The sequence below is a fragment of the Dicentrarchus labrax genome, unplaced genomic scaffold, assembly GCF_905237075.1.
Source record: "Dicentrarchus labrax unplaced genomic scaffold, dlabrax2021, whole genome shotgun sequence".
Lineage (NCBI taxonomy): Eukaryota > Metazoa > Chordata > Actinopteri > Moronidae > Dicentrarchus > Dicentrarchus labrax.
In genome coordinates, this window is record NW_026136702.1 from 14,418,797 (window position 1) to 14,437,807 (window position 19,011).

Here is a 19,011-nt window from a genome sequence, read left to right on the forward strand (position 1 = left end):
TTCAAGATTTTATATGAAATATTATATAGGAAATATTCGTATTTTTACTGTATTAATAAGTTATATTAATATACACAATTTCCCTACATATAGCCTACTGCAAACCCTTAAAGGCATATTCCGCAAATTTGTGTCAATTTCGTTAAAGCTGCAGGTAACTTTTATAAAAATAACTTTTTGTTATATTTGCTGAAACTTTCGTTATATCCCGACTGAGACAGATTATCTGTGAGGAAAAAAAAAGATAGCTGATTGCTGAGTCTCTTTCCCAGGATCCCAGTGTTGGTATTTGAGGACCTGGGAGTAAGATTTAACAATGACCATGTTTCTTGGCTCTGACTGGTTGTTTTCATCAGACCATCAGGTGTAAATGCCATTAGGAGCGGCAGGAAGTTGCAACATTTTTCACAGATTGTCTTTCTCATGTAGTACTGTCAGGATACAATGAAAGTTACAGGAAATATGAAAAAAAGTTATTTATAAATTAAAATATAAATTAAACTTCTAAATATTTTTTTATGTGCTGCAGCTTTAAGCTTTTGGTCTCAAACGAGAAAACAAAAATGGCCAACATCAGAGCAGCCAAAGCTGAGATATCCAGACTTTTCTGTCCCTAATGTCGGTCAAGATCCAAAAAACACTGGATCCTACATTTCCCATAATACAAGTCTCTAATTAGACTCACAAAAAAAAGGCCCACTTCTTCCAAACCCCCAGTTTGTAATGTAGGCTTACAAATTTTAAGTCTGACATTTATTTATTTTTTCAAACTTTCGAGTTTTTACAGGTTTAGTACTAGTGGTGAACTTCATATGCTAAATTTTTGATTTACGATATGTGACAATAAGTAAGGGATTTTAAATCATTTAAGTTAACAGGACTTCCATGTATTGTGAGCCAGACGATGTTTAAAATCGCACAGTGGTGTTTTCTCCACATTATGAATTCCAGTCATGTCATTATTATGGAAAATAAACTTGTGCTATGGTAACTCAGAACAAAAGGGGGTCTAAAATATTGCACATTGCGGTTTGTTCAAGAAATCTTACACACCAGGAAAGGAAAGTGATGTATTGTGAAGTTTTGTAGGCTCACTTAGAAAAAGCAAGATGAAATGTGACAAACAAAATATAAAGCAGTCCTCTGGTTGAGTTTAATATGACACCGATAAGAACATGGTCTGAAATGATAACGGTATGCCTGCTATGTCTATATTTAAAGCCAAAGGAGCCTCAGCTCGGGCAAATCAGAGGCAATGGTGTTTGTCTGTAGTGACCGTATCTGCAAACCTGGAAAAGATGAGGAAATAATGATAGACAGACCTAATAAAATTGACCACTGCCAAGAAAGAGGAATTTTTGGGCAGTCAGTTAGCTAGGAATGTTTACCCCGTGGAAGGTAATACTTCTGGTTTTGGACCAGTACGCAGGGAATTTATCCAGTCTGAACAATATGTAACCATGGATGAGAACAACAAAACACTCAGACACCAGTAACTTTGTGCTTTTGTATTTCAAAAGTTGTTGAAATTTTAAAAGAAGCTTAATTTACTATTTTAAAATACAAACGCCTAAATAAAACATACAATTGTTAAAGCTCTGAGTGACAAATTAATAGCACCAGTAGGAACAGAAATTACTGTTCATTTGGGTTTCTGCTTCAGCCTTTGGTACCAATCAGGAACTTCTTTATTGGTCTGCAAAAGAAAGAGGCAGAGAGGAAAAACGATGATTAGGAAAGTAGGAAGTGCATAGCTGCTCTTGTTTGGATTGTTATGGTATTCTCATCTACTTGACTTTCTCATGACTCAAGGATAAAGTACTACAGCATATCTTTACTCCCCTAACCACAGTGAAAAGCTAAAATGAAATCAAATGTCAAAAAAGCTATTCATCATTTCCTTTCAACCTCTGGTGCTCCTTTGTCTGAACTTCTGTCTAAGCAGGTTATGGTGGTGTGACTCATACAAGGGTGTTGCCAAGTCAGACACTTACAAACACAGTGGGCTTGGGTTTGTTTGGCGACTCTTCTTCTGTGGTCTTGTTGATACGTTTGGACTGGTGTTTTCCCGCACCGGAGGTCCTGATAGCAGTTTTATGGGTTTCCAACAGGTTTAGAGAGTCTCCCTGTCCGGACCGCATGCTGATCAGGACCTGCTTCATCACCGCCAACTCCTGAAGAATCACATGGTTCATAAAAATAGCTATGTGAAAACGAGGGTAAAACAATAAACAGGGGTCTTTATGAGAAATAAGTAGGAGTGAAGTGTCCAAAAGGCTAGAAATCTCTGAACTGAATCACCAGATATGATTAAAATACCTTACTGCAAAAATTATAAGATCATATTTTTCAACATTTAGTGAAGCATTTGATTTAAAAATATATGTTTTCTCGAATTTCTTCGAATTTTCGCTGCTTATGATGACATGTTTGTCCTGAACCACAGGCCATCACAGCTGAACTCTTCAAGTCCAACTATGGGACGCCTTGCAATAAGCTCAACAAGCTCAAGGGTCTGGAGGAGTAGCAGCAGGGCAGAGGGGAGGACTCTGGGCCATTTCACGGTTCTATTTATCACCCCTGAGGACATGAGCCCTGGCATGTCACACACACGCACGAGCACACACACGTACACAAAAACACACACACACAAACACACAAGCACCCTGGTGGCATCTCAAACAGCCAGGCTGAGGAACAGCTGTCTATGACAGGGCAAATACTTCATACAGCAAACGGCTGGCTTGGGGGGGAGACACACTCATACGCACACGCACACGCACACACACACACAATCTTGAAGAAAGTGCAATAACTTGTCTGGTGTGAATACCAACAGCCTGGTTAAGTGTAAAAGTAGAGCTATAGCAATTAGTTGCTTAGTTGATCAATCCATTAGCATTTAAATAACATTTAATGGGTCCAGGTTCTCAAATGTGAAAATGAATTGCTTTTCCTTGTTCTACAACCGACTGTTGGTCAGACAAAAGAAGACATTTGATGATGGTCTCTAGGAAATTGTAATGCAAAAATTAATGAAAATTATTTTTAGTTGCAGCCATAATAAAAAAGATTTTCACATTTTGCTACAGTTTGAAAAGTAGCATTGGATTTGTGTGTTTCCACAGAAGCACAGGTTAACACACAGGTTAGCAGTTAATGCACCAACAGCTGTAATGTTTAACGTCAAACGCAGACAATGGCTGTGTGCTGAGACAAGGTGGTTGTAATAACAGATCTCTATTTTCTGGAAATTCCTGTTTCTCACCATTTTGAGACAGCCCAATATACTGGAACAGAATGGAATACACTGAGTGCAGTTGTCCCAACTAAAACATCACAAATAGCTAACATAACAAACAACAAACGTCATTAGGATGTGTACCTCTCGATGGTTGAGGAGTCTCTCCAGATCAGCGGCCATGTTGTTTTTCACCTGCTGTAGAGCAGTCCGTTCTTTCCTCAGAGAACTGGGGTTACACACAAAAACAGGCTCAAGATCAGATCTTAAGCTATGAATTCAATATTCAATATTCTAGTTATTTATACGATCATATGAAACAAGTCAGTCCTGTGAATCACTGATCAATGGTTTATGTGATTCTTTAAGGCGGGAGAAATAGAAATAGTATCATTCACTCTATACAGTAGATGTCCATTGTTAGTTAAAATGTGTTTTATTTTGATTTAGGGTGGGGTCAAGTTAGGGTCAACACAGATCGGATGTGAAGGTGTTGTGTTTATTATTTGGATGTTGCTTCATCTGTGTGAAGGGGGGGGGGGGGGGGCGAGAAAAACAAGCAAAATGCTGGACTATAAATCAAATCAATGAATCTTCATGGCAGGTTTACTATCACTGAGTATAAATCACTGGTATTAAACCACCATCAGCCAAACAAACTAACTGAACTTGAACCAACTTAACTTGAATTTCTAGAATGTACTAATAAAATAAAATAATCAATTGCCTTATATCTTGTGAGAAAAACTCAAGCTCTCTACATTACTGTCCAAGTGTTCTTTCCTCAGGCTGGAAAATACAAGCAGGAGCTTGTAAAGGGGTTGCTTTAAAGCAAATCATCTTGCAAATCTTGAAACAACAGCTTGGTAGCTTCACAACACTAAAAAATGAAATGTATGAGTCTTATAGCCTGATACACTGTTGTTAGCCAATGTGTGAATACAATTAATACCGTAGACAGAGAGACTGGTAGTACATAAACTGAGAATCTCCTGTGAGCTTTCTCTCTGCTGTTTAACAGATAGCATTGCATAGCCACAGGAAATCTTAAATATCTGTCAGATGGGGAGGTTTGAGAAGCTTGAGTGGATTTCTTTTGCTCTCCGGCTTGCCCCAGGTGAGTGCTAAGCGACAGTGAGCAGCAAGAGAAAACCTGCACTCTGTCAGTTTGCATATTTCTTAAAATACAGAGGAAGACGAAGGGGGTTTAGGTCAGTGCCAGGCAGCTGTAAGTGTGAAGCACTCACTTACTGGGCACGGACAAACTCACGCACACATGGAAGTTTGCACAAAGAAAAAATTAGCTAGGTGTGAGAAGGACAGAAGAAGACAAAGGGAGACGCCCAAGGGCAGGGAGGTATGGCCTTCTGCCATGATGAGTGAATTACAAGACCTAAAATTAAACCCATTAAACTAACAGACGGAGTTTGGCAAGCGATACAGAAGACCTAATGGCTAACATTCTCCACCGTGATTGTGTGTTCTGTACGTGTACCTGACATCGTCCTCAAGTGAGGTGATACGCTCCTTCATCGCACCGATCTGTGCATCCCTTTGTCTCACCGTCTCGATCAGGTAGCTATAGGGCTGCTGCGTCTGCTGTAAGAGTTGGTTGGCTGCCAGCAACTGAGGAGCAACACACATATGTTTATACTTGATCAATTAAAGAAAGAATATTTCACCAACACAATGTCAGAGTCATCTTGTGTTCCTAAACAATCCCTGCTCAATAACCCTGAGAAAGTTCACTGAGACTCGGGCCGACATGGTTTCACTGGGATTATACGCCTCCCCAAACTGTGGATGGTGTGACGCAACAGCAAGAGCTGAAAGTCTGCCACCATGATGTTCGTTATGCTGAACATGACTTTAACATTCACTGGTAAATGCTAAGGAGTATTTCTACTTTAAACTGACTTTGCATGTGGTTAATATTATGAAATAGTGCAGTTGTCTCAATATTTGTGAATGACTCATGAAAGAGCGGCCATACCCAAGATTTAATCTTATCTCTGATGCCATCAGGGGTGGCTTGAGTGCCTATAAATGTGACTTTTTATGAAGTTGTATCCTTTTTATTAATTAAGATAAAGACAAAAAGTGGAAATGCAATGAAAATTCACAATCTTAACAACCTCTTGCAATCACTGCCAGGAAAGCACCTTTATAATATTTTGATGATCCCTCACATAAGAGTCGGCATTTACTATAACCTACACACTATTTCTCAGTCAGTATCATGCTTAATCTAACAACAAGTTAGGGTGTTACTCATTAAACCACTTTTACAGCCAGCAGTGAGTAGGACTGGGTGGGAGGGTAAGGACAATAGTAAGTTAGTCAGGGCATCTGTGTGGGTGTTTAAGTGGTTAACACCCTTGCTCTTTCTAGTGACTAAAATGTTTAATCTTTTACCCTTTCCTTTCATACACAATGAATTATGAGGTATTCCAGACAAGTGCCAGTCAGTCACAGCTGACAGTTGAATAGCTGGCTTATTTAGTTTCAAATCTGCTAGAGCCGGCTTGCACAATCTCTCTTCTCAATGTGATTCTAATGAGGAGTGAGGGGGGAAAAAAGCAAGCATGCTGGCTGCCTGTGCTGTCATTCTCATAGTTTAAAACCTTACTGGATTTTTTAGCCTCAGAGCACGAGTAGAAGACATGTGACTTCACACACAGTCACACAGACTAAATACACACACACCCAAAATTAAAGTCTCAGCGTTGCACACACATGCACATGGTGTGCCAAACACAACAAAAGCCTAAATGATTGGTGTGGTGAGTTGTTGGGAAAGTGAAGAGCGTGGTTGTCACGGTTTTTGACACCATCTCCCGCTGTGTCAACAAGTGTGACAGGTACTAGTTCTTCTCATTTAAGGTCTGCTGTGTCTGCTCTCAAACAACCTGTCATTTTCCTGAAATGGCTTTAAATGTACACTATGGCTTTAAATGTACACTCAAGAGATTTTACGGGACAAAACTTTCAGGAAGAAATAGGCTTTCATCAATGAGTCCTGAAGTGTATATTGATGATATTAGTGGTGCCTCACAAACAGCTCAATTATTTTTGGTAATTTTTTTCTAAAGGAAAGAAAAAGACAACCTCAAATGTGGTTTGACGCCGCAGCTGCAGAGTTTTGATGTGCTCTCGCCATTGACTTTAACAGCAGAGTGTCATGCAATAGTGTGAGAAGGTAAATGGTGGGTGATGAGAGAGGAGCTGCCGACCTAACACAGAAAACTAAGACCCTGTTATTGCATAATAAGAGGCAAAAGCCAGTGGAAATAAATCATTATGACTTTGATAGAACCTGTGGAGTAACCATAATATGAGAATTTGTGATGGTGAGAAATAGTGTGTTGCAGGTACTGACTTGCTGACCATGATGTTCCTCGGGCAGGCACACATCTGAAAGCTGTGTGTGTGTGTGTGTGTGTGTGTGTGTGTGTGTGTATGTTTGCATGCGTTTACCTCCTCAGATATCTGTCCTGTCTGTGACTTGTCTCTCTCCAGCTCTCTCCTCAGTGACGTGTTCTGCCTCTCGAGCTGCAGCACCCTGCGGGCCAGGTGAACGCTGCCCGACAGCCACATAAAAACAAACACAGTTTTGGAAATTCCAAAACATGACAACACCAACAAGTTTACACTAGTGTGTACTTTGTGCATGTTGTTTCACCTACACTTGACTGAACTCACTGAAACCAACAGTTGGCATCAATTTAAGTTTTTGGGTGTGCATGCAATCAAAGATTGTGTAAAGAACTAAAGTCAAGTAATTGTGTTCCTGTTTTGAGAAAGTACTTTAAAGCCACTGTGTAAAGGATTTTGAAATGTTTTCACTTTGATGACTTCTAGTGGAAGTATCAAAGAAGAAGAGGTGTTTGATAGTGATGCACTTTGCTTTTATAAAAGGTTTTTTAAAGTTTTGTACAGAGACACACAATAACCACAACACAAGCTGAATACACACAACACTGCACATAACTTCATCCACCTGCAGAGGGCGGTAATGCATATCTACACCTGATGAAGTTACAAATTCACTAATAAAAGGAAATGATAATGGCACACTCTGCCACTACCAATACAAACTACTATATAGGCAGCTAAGTTATCATAATAAATAACTATTATGTAAATATATTGGATGCCTATGGCGGCCAAAATTAGTATCAAAATAGGGATCTGATTTCATGAAAATCTGAAGAATCATAACTTTAGCAATGCATGTTTCAAAACCTTCAAAAAGGGCGTTACAAATGTTTATTAGGTAGAACCTACATTCATAATTTTTGTTATGCCTTATAGATACACAAAATGCATTTTTAATGAGAAATGTTGAATGTAAATAATATATATTTAGACGAATACTGTATACCAACATACTAGTTTAGCCCACACTATATTAGCATGCTGGTTTCTTACACTATTTTTAAGAAAAAGGACACACAGTAGCAGTGTCAGCAAATTCAGTTTTTGTTTAGTGACATCTCTCACAATGTGCACTGTCACTGAAATGTGAAGTGTATCATGCACTGTACCTTTGTTTTAGTCTTCTTTTAGCCGTTGTGGGGACATTGGCTCCATAGCCGTATGAGAACAGAACTCTCTCTGCCTCCTCTTCATTCTCAACTGGCAACAGAAAGAAACACAAACACCGTCTATACCTTTCCAGGACCATTATGGCATAGCAATGTATAGTTGTGGGATGTTGTATAGTTGCCAGATAAGCATGCAGTAAAATCCTGTTTTTTCTACACAACACCTTTCCATTGTCTTAAACTCCTGTCCCACTGTTACAAGGCTGTTACAATAGCAATTACAGATTTTTACGTAACTGTTTCCTACATCTTCACTCTGATACCAGACCAAGACATCTGAAGGAATCAGTGCTTGTTTGTTTGTTCTCTTTCCGAATTCAAAGTAATGTGAGCAATGAAATGGGTACTACAGAGCCAGTGCTATGTTTGTACTTTCGGCAGCCTGCATGGTGACTTGGTCCAACTCTTGCTCGAGCTTTTCATACGTCTCCAGCCGAGACGCTTGCTCGGCATTCTGAGCTTGCAGCTCCGCCGACCGCTTCTCTGATAACGTCTGCAGCCTGTAAAACTCCTGGGTCAGGAGCTGAGGCAGAGGAGGGGAGGAGAGAGAGAAAGATAGAAGCATGAGAGGAGCAGGGGGAGATAAAAGCTAATTAGGTAACTTTCAGCATTGTTTTCTCTAATTTCCTTTGAAACACAATTATCTACCTAAATAATATTGTTAATGTAAATGTTACATTCTGTCAGTGTAATTAAAATAGCAGATAATGGAATAATTTCTTCAGACTGGTGGTGTATTTCTTCCTTATTATTCAATATATATTATATCAATACATTTACTATTTATTTTTGCAGTATTAAGGCAAATTTGTTTTTATTTCTATTATTTTTATTCTTTTTTTATTCTAACTATTTTTGCACATGTTGCAAGCTTCAAATTGTGTTGTATTTTAGAAACAAAAAGGAAAGAACATTGTTGAAACAATACTGAAGCACTATTTATCAGCTAAAATTAAATAAAATGTTTGCGATGTTTTATGGCAATTTGTATAATTAAAATGTATTTCTGGTTAATTCAAGCTAGAAATGAATCCCAAACTAAATTGTTAGTCTTTCAGAGCTGTTAAGAAAATTATAGACACATTATTGTAGTTTATTTTACTTTTACCATTACCTTTAATTTTCCCACATTTACTGTAACACATTTATAAGCATAGACAAAAACATCCACAAAGAGACATTTCTAAAGGACTTTTACCCCAAACTGGCTCTAAACCTCACTATTATAAAAGAACTGGACCAAACAGCTAAACAACAAACTAGCTTTTCATTCACTGTGCTTTTAAAAAGAGAAAAGATTTTCTTCCTCCCATAATTATACGCATTACATGATTACAACATGCACGTCCCCCTGGCCATCAGCACAAGGTTACATACAGGTGAAGAGGTGGACCTCCGCTACAGTGAGTGCATTCAGACATCTAGAACAATCTGCACTCAATTAATGTCTTGTATAAATGGGCATGCTACAATGGAAACAGATAAGAATGGAGCCACTGGACTGACATACAAAGACTGGATGGACATATTCCTGAGAGTGGAACATTAATCTTGTGGATGGAGTCCTCCCTAAATGAACAGTGCAATAATTTAAGCATGATTTGTGAACTTTTGGTTGTGTTAAATAATGTGATGGTTGCAGCAAGTGAGCAACTTTACGACAGTCTTCCCTGGCTTTAACACTATTAATGACTTTCATTTAAGAACCACTGAAGGTGACCATCTGTAAATCTGCATGTTGACTGAAGACCTACATTACATGCAAATGTTGAAAGGGATTTTCTATTTCTTACCCAGTTATACTGATTATTGCTTACTGTTGGAAATGTGGATAATGAGGCAAAGGGTGGATTTCTGAATCTATTAATGGCATGTGCACCTAAATTGTGTTATTTCACAAGTTATTGCTTTTTATTTCATACCTATTAAACAATAACTTCAAACCAAGGAGAAACATTAATTGGCTGAAATCAAATCATGAGAGACTACGATAGACTAGCGACTGGGTACACTTATGTAATGCAACAAGTAAAACATTTTCTCCTTTTTGTCTTTATGATTTGAATACCTCCAGTTTTTTCTGTTGTTTCTCACACTCCACCTGACACTGGGCCAGGGCCTTAGCTGTCTCTTCCTTCACCATCTGAGCACGCTCAGCTTCGAAGGCATGCAGCTTGGCCTGGTTGGACAGTTCTGCTACCCGGCTGTCAGTACCCAGCTGGAGCTGACGAAACCTGCGTTGACGGAAACAAGCAAACACCTCACTAAATATGAATGTGAGTAGGTGTGTTGAAAAAAAATAGATAATGTGTTTTGGGGTAGACAGGTTATGTGGACATGTCTAAATAATAAAGCAGCTGCATCTCACACAGAGGGTAAACTCAGCTCTGGGCCCTCGGTGGAGCTCAGGCATGCCTGGTGGTTTCACACAAGTGTTGCAATGTCTTCCTTTATATAGATACAATTACACATGCTAACAGCATGTTTGTTTGGAAATTGGCAAGGAAGTAACTGTTTGCTGTGCCTCACGCAATGAACATTTTTTTAATGTTAGTGCATGGCAGCACCACTTGCAACAGCTTGCCGACTACAGTGTTATAGTAAGCCACCAAGCAGGAAAGCCAAGTCTTAAATCATTTGGTTACAGGAGAGTATTTCTCAGTGGTGCTCGCAGCAATGTTTGATCTTGTTTGATCTTTCATGATTCTCGTTGGCAGCCAGAGAAAAGTGTTCCTACTTAAGTGCTTAGTAATTAGAAAGAAGACAGAATTTGTTTTCAGGTGATACAGTTCTGCATTAAGTCAAAGCCTTGTGACATAAGTGCAAACTCAGAGATATCGCTTTACGCTTTGGGAAATTATGATGGTAATTTTTCATTATAGACAAAACAATTAATTGATTAATTGAAAAATCTGAAATTTTTTAGCCCAGTGCTATTCTTCAGGCAGCTTTCAAGCACGCACACACACACACACACACACACACACACACACACACACACACACACACACACACACACACACACACAAAAAACACACACACTTTATTAAACCATGGAGGTTGGTTGGATAATATTAATAACTCTCGATTACAGCTGACCTGATAGAATTTCATCATCCATCGAGAGCAGGCCTGAGCTGTGTGCTCACAGTGACAGACATGTACACTCGGTTGTCATTTTATGGCTTCTTTTATTACTGGCGGCTGCCATCTAGATGCAAAGACACAAAATGTACCTTAAAAAATTAAACTTACTTTTCTCGTGTATTAGTAGTAGTCTTTCTCTGTCCTTCCAGTTGCCAATTTTTGACGGCAATATTTACAGCTACAGTAAGTAAGAGCACATGATATGGGGGCTCCCCAAGGCATTTTTACTACAACACATTTAGACCTGCTAGAGAGGTCAAAATGGAAAATTGTACTTAAAACCATGTATTTGTTTTGGACATGTTGATCGCCGTAGCCAGCCTGTTAGCCATCATTGTGATATAGAGCGCTGAGATTCAAGCTGGCCCCTCTATGCTACAATCATCCGACGCCATTTCAAGCTTGTCCGCCTCATTCTTTGCCCCAAAAATAGGGGCATGCGTGGGGTTAGGGGTTAAGGGCTTGTGGCTAGCATCTGTCATTGCTGGCTTGCGATGCAACACAGAGAGGGAATGTGATCGCAGCAGAGAGAGAGAGAGCGCAAGGGAGAGTGAAGTGTATGTGTGTGTATGGAAAGACCAACAGCTGGTGGTTTGGATCTAGAGGAATGACTGGCATGTAGTAGTAACCCAGGACAGGGACACAACTACTGCTGCTGCTGCTGCTGCTGCTGTTTGTGTCTGTGTCACTGTCTGTTTGTGGCAGATACTATACTGTAAAACTCAGTTAAAATAAAAAAAATAACAAGTATTAAAACAATTTAAATTAAGACACACAAATGTGTGTGTGACAAGAAAAATCGGACGCAAATACCCATCATCTGTTCATATAAGACAAACATGTATGTACGCAGCAAATATATAGCACTAAAACCGGATAACTGACTGAAAGTCCTCCTCAAATAAGAAAAAAAAGGCTTAAACTATCTGTGTGCATGTGTGTGTGCAGCAGGGCTCACAATATATCTGTTGCAATTTTCATGTAAGATTTGAAACTTCCTACAAGGGCATGACCCAGAGGCACCTTTCGAGGCTACACTGAGATGGGCATTTGTTGCCTGGAGGAGAGATACGGTAGGGACTAAAAACTCACTAAAAGTAAGTTTGGAAGTGAGAAATGGCTAAAAAGCAACATTAAATTTGAATATGTTATACAAAATCCAGGGCAGTACGGAAAAGTTTGAAGCTTCATTCATAACGTTCAAACATTCTATTTAAACCTGGTATTTCTGCACAGTTGAATATAACTGTAAGGCTACACTAATATTATCTTTATTATACTATTTGTAAAAGTAGGATTGTTTTTACACTAGTGTGATCCAAACATTTCCAATAACTACCGTCGTCAAAGTCCAAAAGTCAAAATGTATTGATAAAAGATAATACGTAATCATTTCCAAAATTAACAACATGTTTTTATCTGACGAAATAATCTCCTTCAATCCATATTTGCTGGTGTTGAGCCTTCCAAAAACTAAATTTTCACTGTGGTCAAAAAACTGTTTGCTCCCCCTTACCGTACACAAAGGGTGAAACGCACCTGTATTAACAGGGCGGCCTAGCAGCAATCTACCAGCACCATAAATTACATTTATATAACCACAAATATGTATCTGCATTTCATCATTACTATACGACCTCATTAGATTAGCCAGCTACTGACTGACGAGTTATATTCATTAAAGTAAGACATGACAGACATCCAAAGCTTATTTGAAAATCCTAACAGAAGCTTCAAGTGTAAAAAAGCTGAAGCCCTAACAAAATCAGATAAAAACCCTCTAAGAAGGCCAAACATTAGATACCACAAAAACTCACTTTTGTCAAGAACAAAAAAAGTATTTCACCCCAAAGTGGCAGCCAGCCAGGCCAGTGATACCAGTTGGTACTAAACTGACCTTCAGTGAACTCTGACTTTACAGCAAAGCCTTCATGTGACCTTTGGTAAGAGACCACAGCCACCTAAATCCTGCCGCACCCACAACATGCGCTACTAAACAGACTTCTGCTGTCTCACACATCGGCATCAGAGCAACAACAAGCTTACAGCTTTCAGGGAAATACTGAGTATTTCAAGCTGACATAATAATATAATAACACACAGAAATAAGTAACTAATAAGCACAGCAATGATTCCTGCTTTATTGACCGAGGCCCCCCACACAAAACACGCTGATTGGACGAAGAATAATTCAAAATATGTTAAAAATGTGGTAAATCTTGAAAACAAAAGTGTACCGACTGGCCCATGTTCTCTTCGAAGTTGAACAATTGCCCTCAGGTTAAGTTCTTTAACTTTCCCTGATATACAACGCATTGCCAAGAGCTTCCAGGAAGTAACCAACATTTAAGTGCGACAGTTAGTTGCAGAGAGTAGCAGAGTACTCCTAAACTCCTAGAAGGGCCACTGGAGCTATGGGAATGTTTGCTAAAATGTTACATCATATCGTACACCACTGATGACACAATGCTTCTTGAGAAGTGTTGAATACTGAGAGGAACAAGAGCTAGAACATTATTAAAGATTTTATATGTGTATAACTGTACAGTGACGTCACCACAAAAGCAGCTTTAATAGTATTTATGTTTTACTGGCTCCCACTTTGAGTTGTCATCGTAGAAGAAAAAGCAGAAAAGGCTAAACGTATGGTGGATGGACGCCTGTTTCTTTATGTGTGTGCCGGATGGTTAAAACTCACTGTTCCAGCATTTGGTCATATCTGGATTGAGTGTCTCTCTCAGCAGCCACTGCTCTGTCCTTCTCCAGCACCGCATTGTCTCTGGCCTCACGCAAGTTCCTGGTCAAACAAACATACAGTAAAACACATACACAAAGGAATCAGCATGTCCTGTTATGTTGTATAGCAGAACAGGTTATGTTGGTATTTCCCTTTATTTTAATGCTGCTGTGAAGTATCTGTGGCGATAACTCTTCCTCTCTTTAGAATTAGTTAGCTAAATAATAATTGATATTGCGCGTTAACAACGTATGTGACTTCCTCTGGTTAGAATAGCGCCCCTGATATTAGTTTATAGGTTTTACCAACACACAGTTTTTAAAGAGTTAAATATAAAAAAAAGACTGATACCTGTTCTCTCTTTCATACATCTCCCTGGAGGTTCTCTGCAGGTTGTCTATCTCCTGACTGGTTTTCAGCCGGATGTTCTCCAACTCCTCTCTCAACTTGGTCTCGTACTCTGACTTATAGTGGTCTCTGGAGTGGAAAGACGATTTAAGAAAAACATGCGATAACAGAATTTTGGCAGATGGAACAAACAACGACAAAATGTGAAAATATTGGCTGCTGCTAACTGGTGTAAAAAAGCAGAGGCTAACCTGGATGCAACATATTTTTCGTAGGCGTCCTCTCTAGCCTTCTTAGTGTCTTCTAACTGTACCTGAGGCACAGAAACAAGAAGCATGTTAGAGATCTGAATTACTGAATGCCTTTTTTATTAAATGAGCCTCCTTGCTGATCAACTGTATGGACCTGCAGCCTCTCCAGCCGGTCTTCTTCATGTGCACAGCGCACACTGAGCTCCATGTTCTGCCTGTGTAGGTACTCCTTGTCCTTCTGCAGGAGAGTCACTGACTGCTGCAATGTCGCCACCTGGAGGGCAAGAAGAGAAAAATGAAAAACTACACAGTACAGCAATAGACACTTCAATGAGTGTTATGAAGGAAAAATATGGTGCAAGTGTGTGTGTTGAAGCACCTCTTTGCTGAGTGTGTTCCTTTCTCTGGTCAGTGCAGTCTGGGTCAGGTCTAGTGTCTCAAATCTTCTCGTTAACTCCTTTAGTTCTGCTTCAAAGATGTCACGCTCACTATAAACCACAGTGTTATAAACAGGTTATCATACATTTGAACGTACATATGCAGAATTTAAATAGAGGGGAAAACTAGAATTCATCCCCTTCCTTTGTTGTATTCATAAAAAACAATTAAAGTATTCCCAAGAAAATAAATAAACCAAAGTGTTTGCTATATTATATTACAATCACGCAGGTAATTAATTAAGCTACTCAATGCATCAGTTATCACATAGTCCTATGACAAAAAGCTGGTATTCATAAAACACAAAATAAACTCCATATCTCAAAGGATCAAGAGCTACAGCAGTAAAATATTTATGTTTCCTCTCTATTATGCAAGCATAAGTAGCACGTTGCTCTCAGATGTGAGAGAGAAACTTGTGGTGTGAGTACATTTTTCCCATGTATTGTTCGAGAGATGTTAGCTGGGACCCAGCTCAGGCATGCCTGGTGGTTTCTCCTTTAAAGAACACAGCTTACAAAAGTGTACTGTAGTCTTCAAAAGGGTCAAAAGTAGTGAGCTGACCCCTCCTCATCCAATGAGAAGGTGTACAGAGGAGTCACACAGACACTCACCGTTTGATGTTTGGGTAGTTGTCTCTGCGATAGTCTCCTTCTTGGATCTGCTGTTTGGTATCGGCCAGTTCGAGGGTCAGTCTCTGGCTCCTCAACTCCAGCTCTGTACGTAGCCGCCGCTCCTCCTCGTAGCTCTGCGGATACACAGAACAGGTAGCATTTACATAACATGGAGTATTAGTCCTCCTATTCCAGTGTTTCCTTAAATCTAGACTTTACAGAGGGAAATATTGTACTTTTTAATTCACTACATTTATCTCTGTAAATAGGCTGGATTTTAACTCCCAAACACCCTGAAGATTTCCATACAGGTATTGAGCAAGAATCCATGTTCCATGCTCTCTCATAGTGTCATGCCTGCGGATTGTGTGATAAGGCACTCATGCAGTGTGCATCACATCCTTTTCCTGGAACAATCTTGAGCTGATGAGTAATTTTCCTGCTGAATGTATCTAAGTGAAAAAACAACTGTGATATCAAAGACAAGCACCGGTTCAATAACTGTCTTGTTTAGATACTCTGTGGCATTCAAACGACGCTCATTTAGTATCATGCCATTATTTTTTATTTAAAAAAATAAAAAGGGATGTCCACACAAAGAACAATAACTGTAACAATAACTATAACGATGTGAGCATCCACATTAATGAACAATACCTCCCACTGCCCCCACACTGTGTGCTGCAGCTGTGTTGGCAGCTTAACAGGAAAATGGAAGATGGAAGTTATTGATGACCTGTTACTGCTGTACTTTGCGCAGATAAACAAAAAGAAACCCAGAAGGATACATGGGTTCACCGGAAAGTTAAGATTCTAACAATCTGTTATGAGAGTTGCTGTCGTTTGAGGACAAAATTTGTTCATACTTTGGATTTTTTATGTATAATTTGCAGCATTTAATAAAGAAATTAAGGAAATGTATTAATAAAAATTAAAGTTTTGTAGCTCCTTCATGCCACACACATCAAATCACTGCTTGGATTTTAATTTCTGCGACAAATGTTACAAATTAGTCATATTTTATGACATTTTATGACTCCTCAATGCATTCTTAAATACCCAGCACATACTGTGTTTTTTTAATTGGATATTTGGGTATTGATATGAACAGATGTACCAGACACAGAATCACAACCACCAGCATAAAAGCTACGTGGTAAGCAGGTTATTTCATTTTTTTAAATTGAAAAAAAAAAAACATAAAAACACTAAGACTTGATGTGTAAGTAACACAGTGTCCATTATGAGTTTGAGACACATTCATCCAGTCATCTAAAGAAAGTGATCCCAACGATATTGTTCAGCGCTTATAGTTGTGGTGTGGATCCCACTATCCACTTGAGTTAGAACAATTGTTTAAAAGATATATTTATACTCATTGTTATAATTATTGTTCTTGGTGTGGACGACCCTTAAGTCAAACCTCTCTCATTCTGTTCTGTACGCTGTGAAAACGAGCAGTTCAAAGACGCTGTAACATGGTTTAGGTGGCTTAAATCACGTGTCTTCCCCATTTTCACACTTAGTTTAAAGCTAACTGACTCTCTCCACATTCTTCATGTCTGTGCTTTCCATGACTGAAAGCCTGCAGGAGTGAGTGTTTGTTTAGAGTGAGTTTGTTCTTGAGAGTTTAAAGAAAGAAACTTAAAAGAAAATATGCATTTAAACATGTGTATTATATGTGTGTTCCTCAACACATGAAAAGGTTAGAAAAAGCTCAGCAAAGTTCAGCAGTTGTGTTTATCTGAACTTCATACAGTACACCGTCTATGATCTGAACAGAGATGAAAGAGGAATAAATAGAACATTTTTGATAAAACATGAAGAATACGATGCAATAATGCATAAATAAGATACAATAGAGGTGTACTACAAGCTTATGTGTGTGTGTGTGTGTGTGTGTGTGTGTGTGTGTGTGTGTGTGTGTGGTACCTCCATCAAAGCCTTCATCTGAGTTCTGTGTGTATCCAGCTCTTCGTTCAAACTGCCTCTCTTCACAGTGAGCTCATTTAGCTGAGTCCGCAGAGGAGTCACCGCCTCATAAAAACGCATCTAAACACACAGCACACAGAAACGGTCACCGTACCCCGTCCCTCTGGTCACCATCGGTGCGGTTCAACAGGCTGGGTGTACATGTTAGGGAGAGCTCCCCCATACTTACAGCTACGTACTCCTGTATGGAGATTTTGTCGTCAGGGAGGTCACGTAGCTCCCGGTACCTTTCCTGGGAGATGTCCAGATCCCTGAGAGACCACCGCAGCTCTCCAGCCTTCTCACACAGCTGTCTGTTGGTCTCCTCTAGCTGCTGCTGCCTGAGCAGGATGGCCTCCATCTCTTGCTTACGCAGAGCCTGCTGCTTCCTGGTGGTGACAATGTTTGTTAGCACTGCTCATGATAATACAGGTAGAGTTACCGTGGTTACAACCTTTTTTTATGCTTCAAATAAAAGTAAGTTTTAATCATTGCTAGCTCTGCCTTCCTCAGCGTTTGTTCTTAATTGTGTTTGACTTGGTCAAAGTCATCGACTGCAGATACTGAAGTTTCTTTTTTGAAGATATATTCCAACACAAAAACCAGATCAGATATTGGTATATCTGCATCGATGTACTGACTTTCTAAAAGACAACAGATAAATCAACCATCACCATGGCATGGCAGTTTTCCTACAGTACATGTCACTGTCGACCACCGCCCCACTTTCCTCACCTGTTCTCCTCTTGAGCTAGTTTCAGCTGACTGTCCAGTCTCAGGGCAAACACTTGTTTCTGGTGCAGAGCATCATTCAGCCTCTCCTCCAACTCCTCAATCTGAAACATAAAAAACAACCTCTCATAATGTTACTGCATGATATGGACGGTGTTTATATGTTATTGTGCTCCTATAAACACTGCCCATTCCTCAGTCTTTACAAACATGCCTCCCCCCTTCTTACCTTGGACATATGGTCGGCCTTCATGTTGTCTATGATGAGGTTTTTCTGAGAAAGCTCGATTTTCAGAAGCTGGACGTTGTGCAGCAGCTCCTTCCTCTCGATCAGCTGGCGGGTCACCTTCTGGGAGCCGTCCCGCTGCTCGTCGGACGACGAGACATCCTCCGTGGTCGGCACGGTCGTCTCCAGGCTGATGTCCTCCGACTCCAGGTCCAGGGAGCTGGAGACGTTGGCTGCCGTCGGCTTCAGATGTTGCTTCTTGGGAGGCATTTTGTGTTGTTGTTGTCCTGACTTTGTGTCCTCTTTTTTTTTTGCTAGCTAAGGTTGACTAGCAAGGGCGAGAGAGCCAGATTACATGAGATTAGAGAGTAACGTAGTTAATCAAGAGTTCACGGGCATCGCGATATGTGATACTTTAACGTTAAGTTAGTTTGTAGCCAAGAGAACCGAAAACAAATCCTAACTGAGCACCGGTCTAGCTAGCTATACCGTTTAAAACACACTGCCAGCGCACTCATATTCAAGAAAATAACCTTAATACAGAGTTAGGTTAGTAAGGTGTCATCCCGGAGCTGACAAGAGCACACGGTGAGCTGTTTTTATGTTTAAGGGTCCCGCTCCGAGCCGCCTGCTAACCGCCAACGGCTCTAGTACAATGGTGTGTGAGTGGCCGTGATTACAGCGCCCCCCCCCCGGCAA

The 19,011-nt window shown here is 39.8% G+C and overlaps 1 protein-coding gene across 1 annotated transcript; it reads right to left on the reverse strand.

Moving 5' to 3' along the window:
* Nucleotides 1–1,493: 1,493 nt before the first annotated feature.
* On the reverse strand, nt 1,494–18,958 carry pibf1 (progesterone immunomodulatory binding factor 1). Its single transcript, XM_051428556.1, has 18 exons — nt 18,316–18,958; nt 18,090–18,190; nt 17,545–17,743; nt 17,316–17,435; nt 15,384–15,517; nt 14,711–14,819; nt 14,486–14,605; nt 14,332–14,393; nt 14,084–14,209; nt 13,694–13,792; nt 9,917–10,082; nt 8,221–8,371; nt 7,789–7,879; nt 6,719–6,821; nt 4,737–4,867; nt 3,386–3,470; nt 1,995–2,174; nt 1,494–1,696 (listed from the first exon to the last, which is right to left on the reverse strand). The coding sequence occupies exons 1-18, from the start codon at nt 18,580–18,582 to the stop codon at nt 1,643–1,645; spliced, it is 2,298 nt and encodes a 765-aa protein (XP_051284516.1). The 5' UTR covers nt 18,583–18,958; the 3' UTR covers nt 1,494–1,642.
* Between the last annotated feature and the right edge of the window lie 53 nt (nt 18,959–19,011).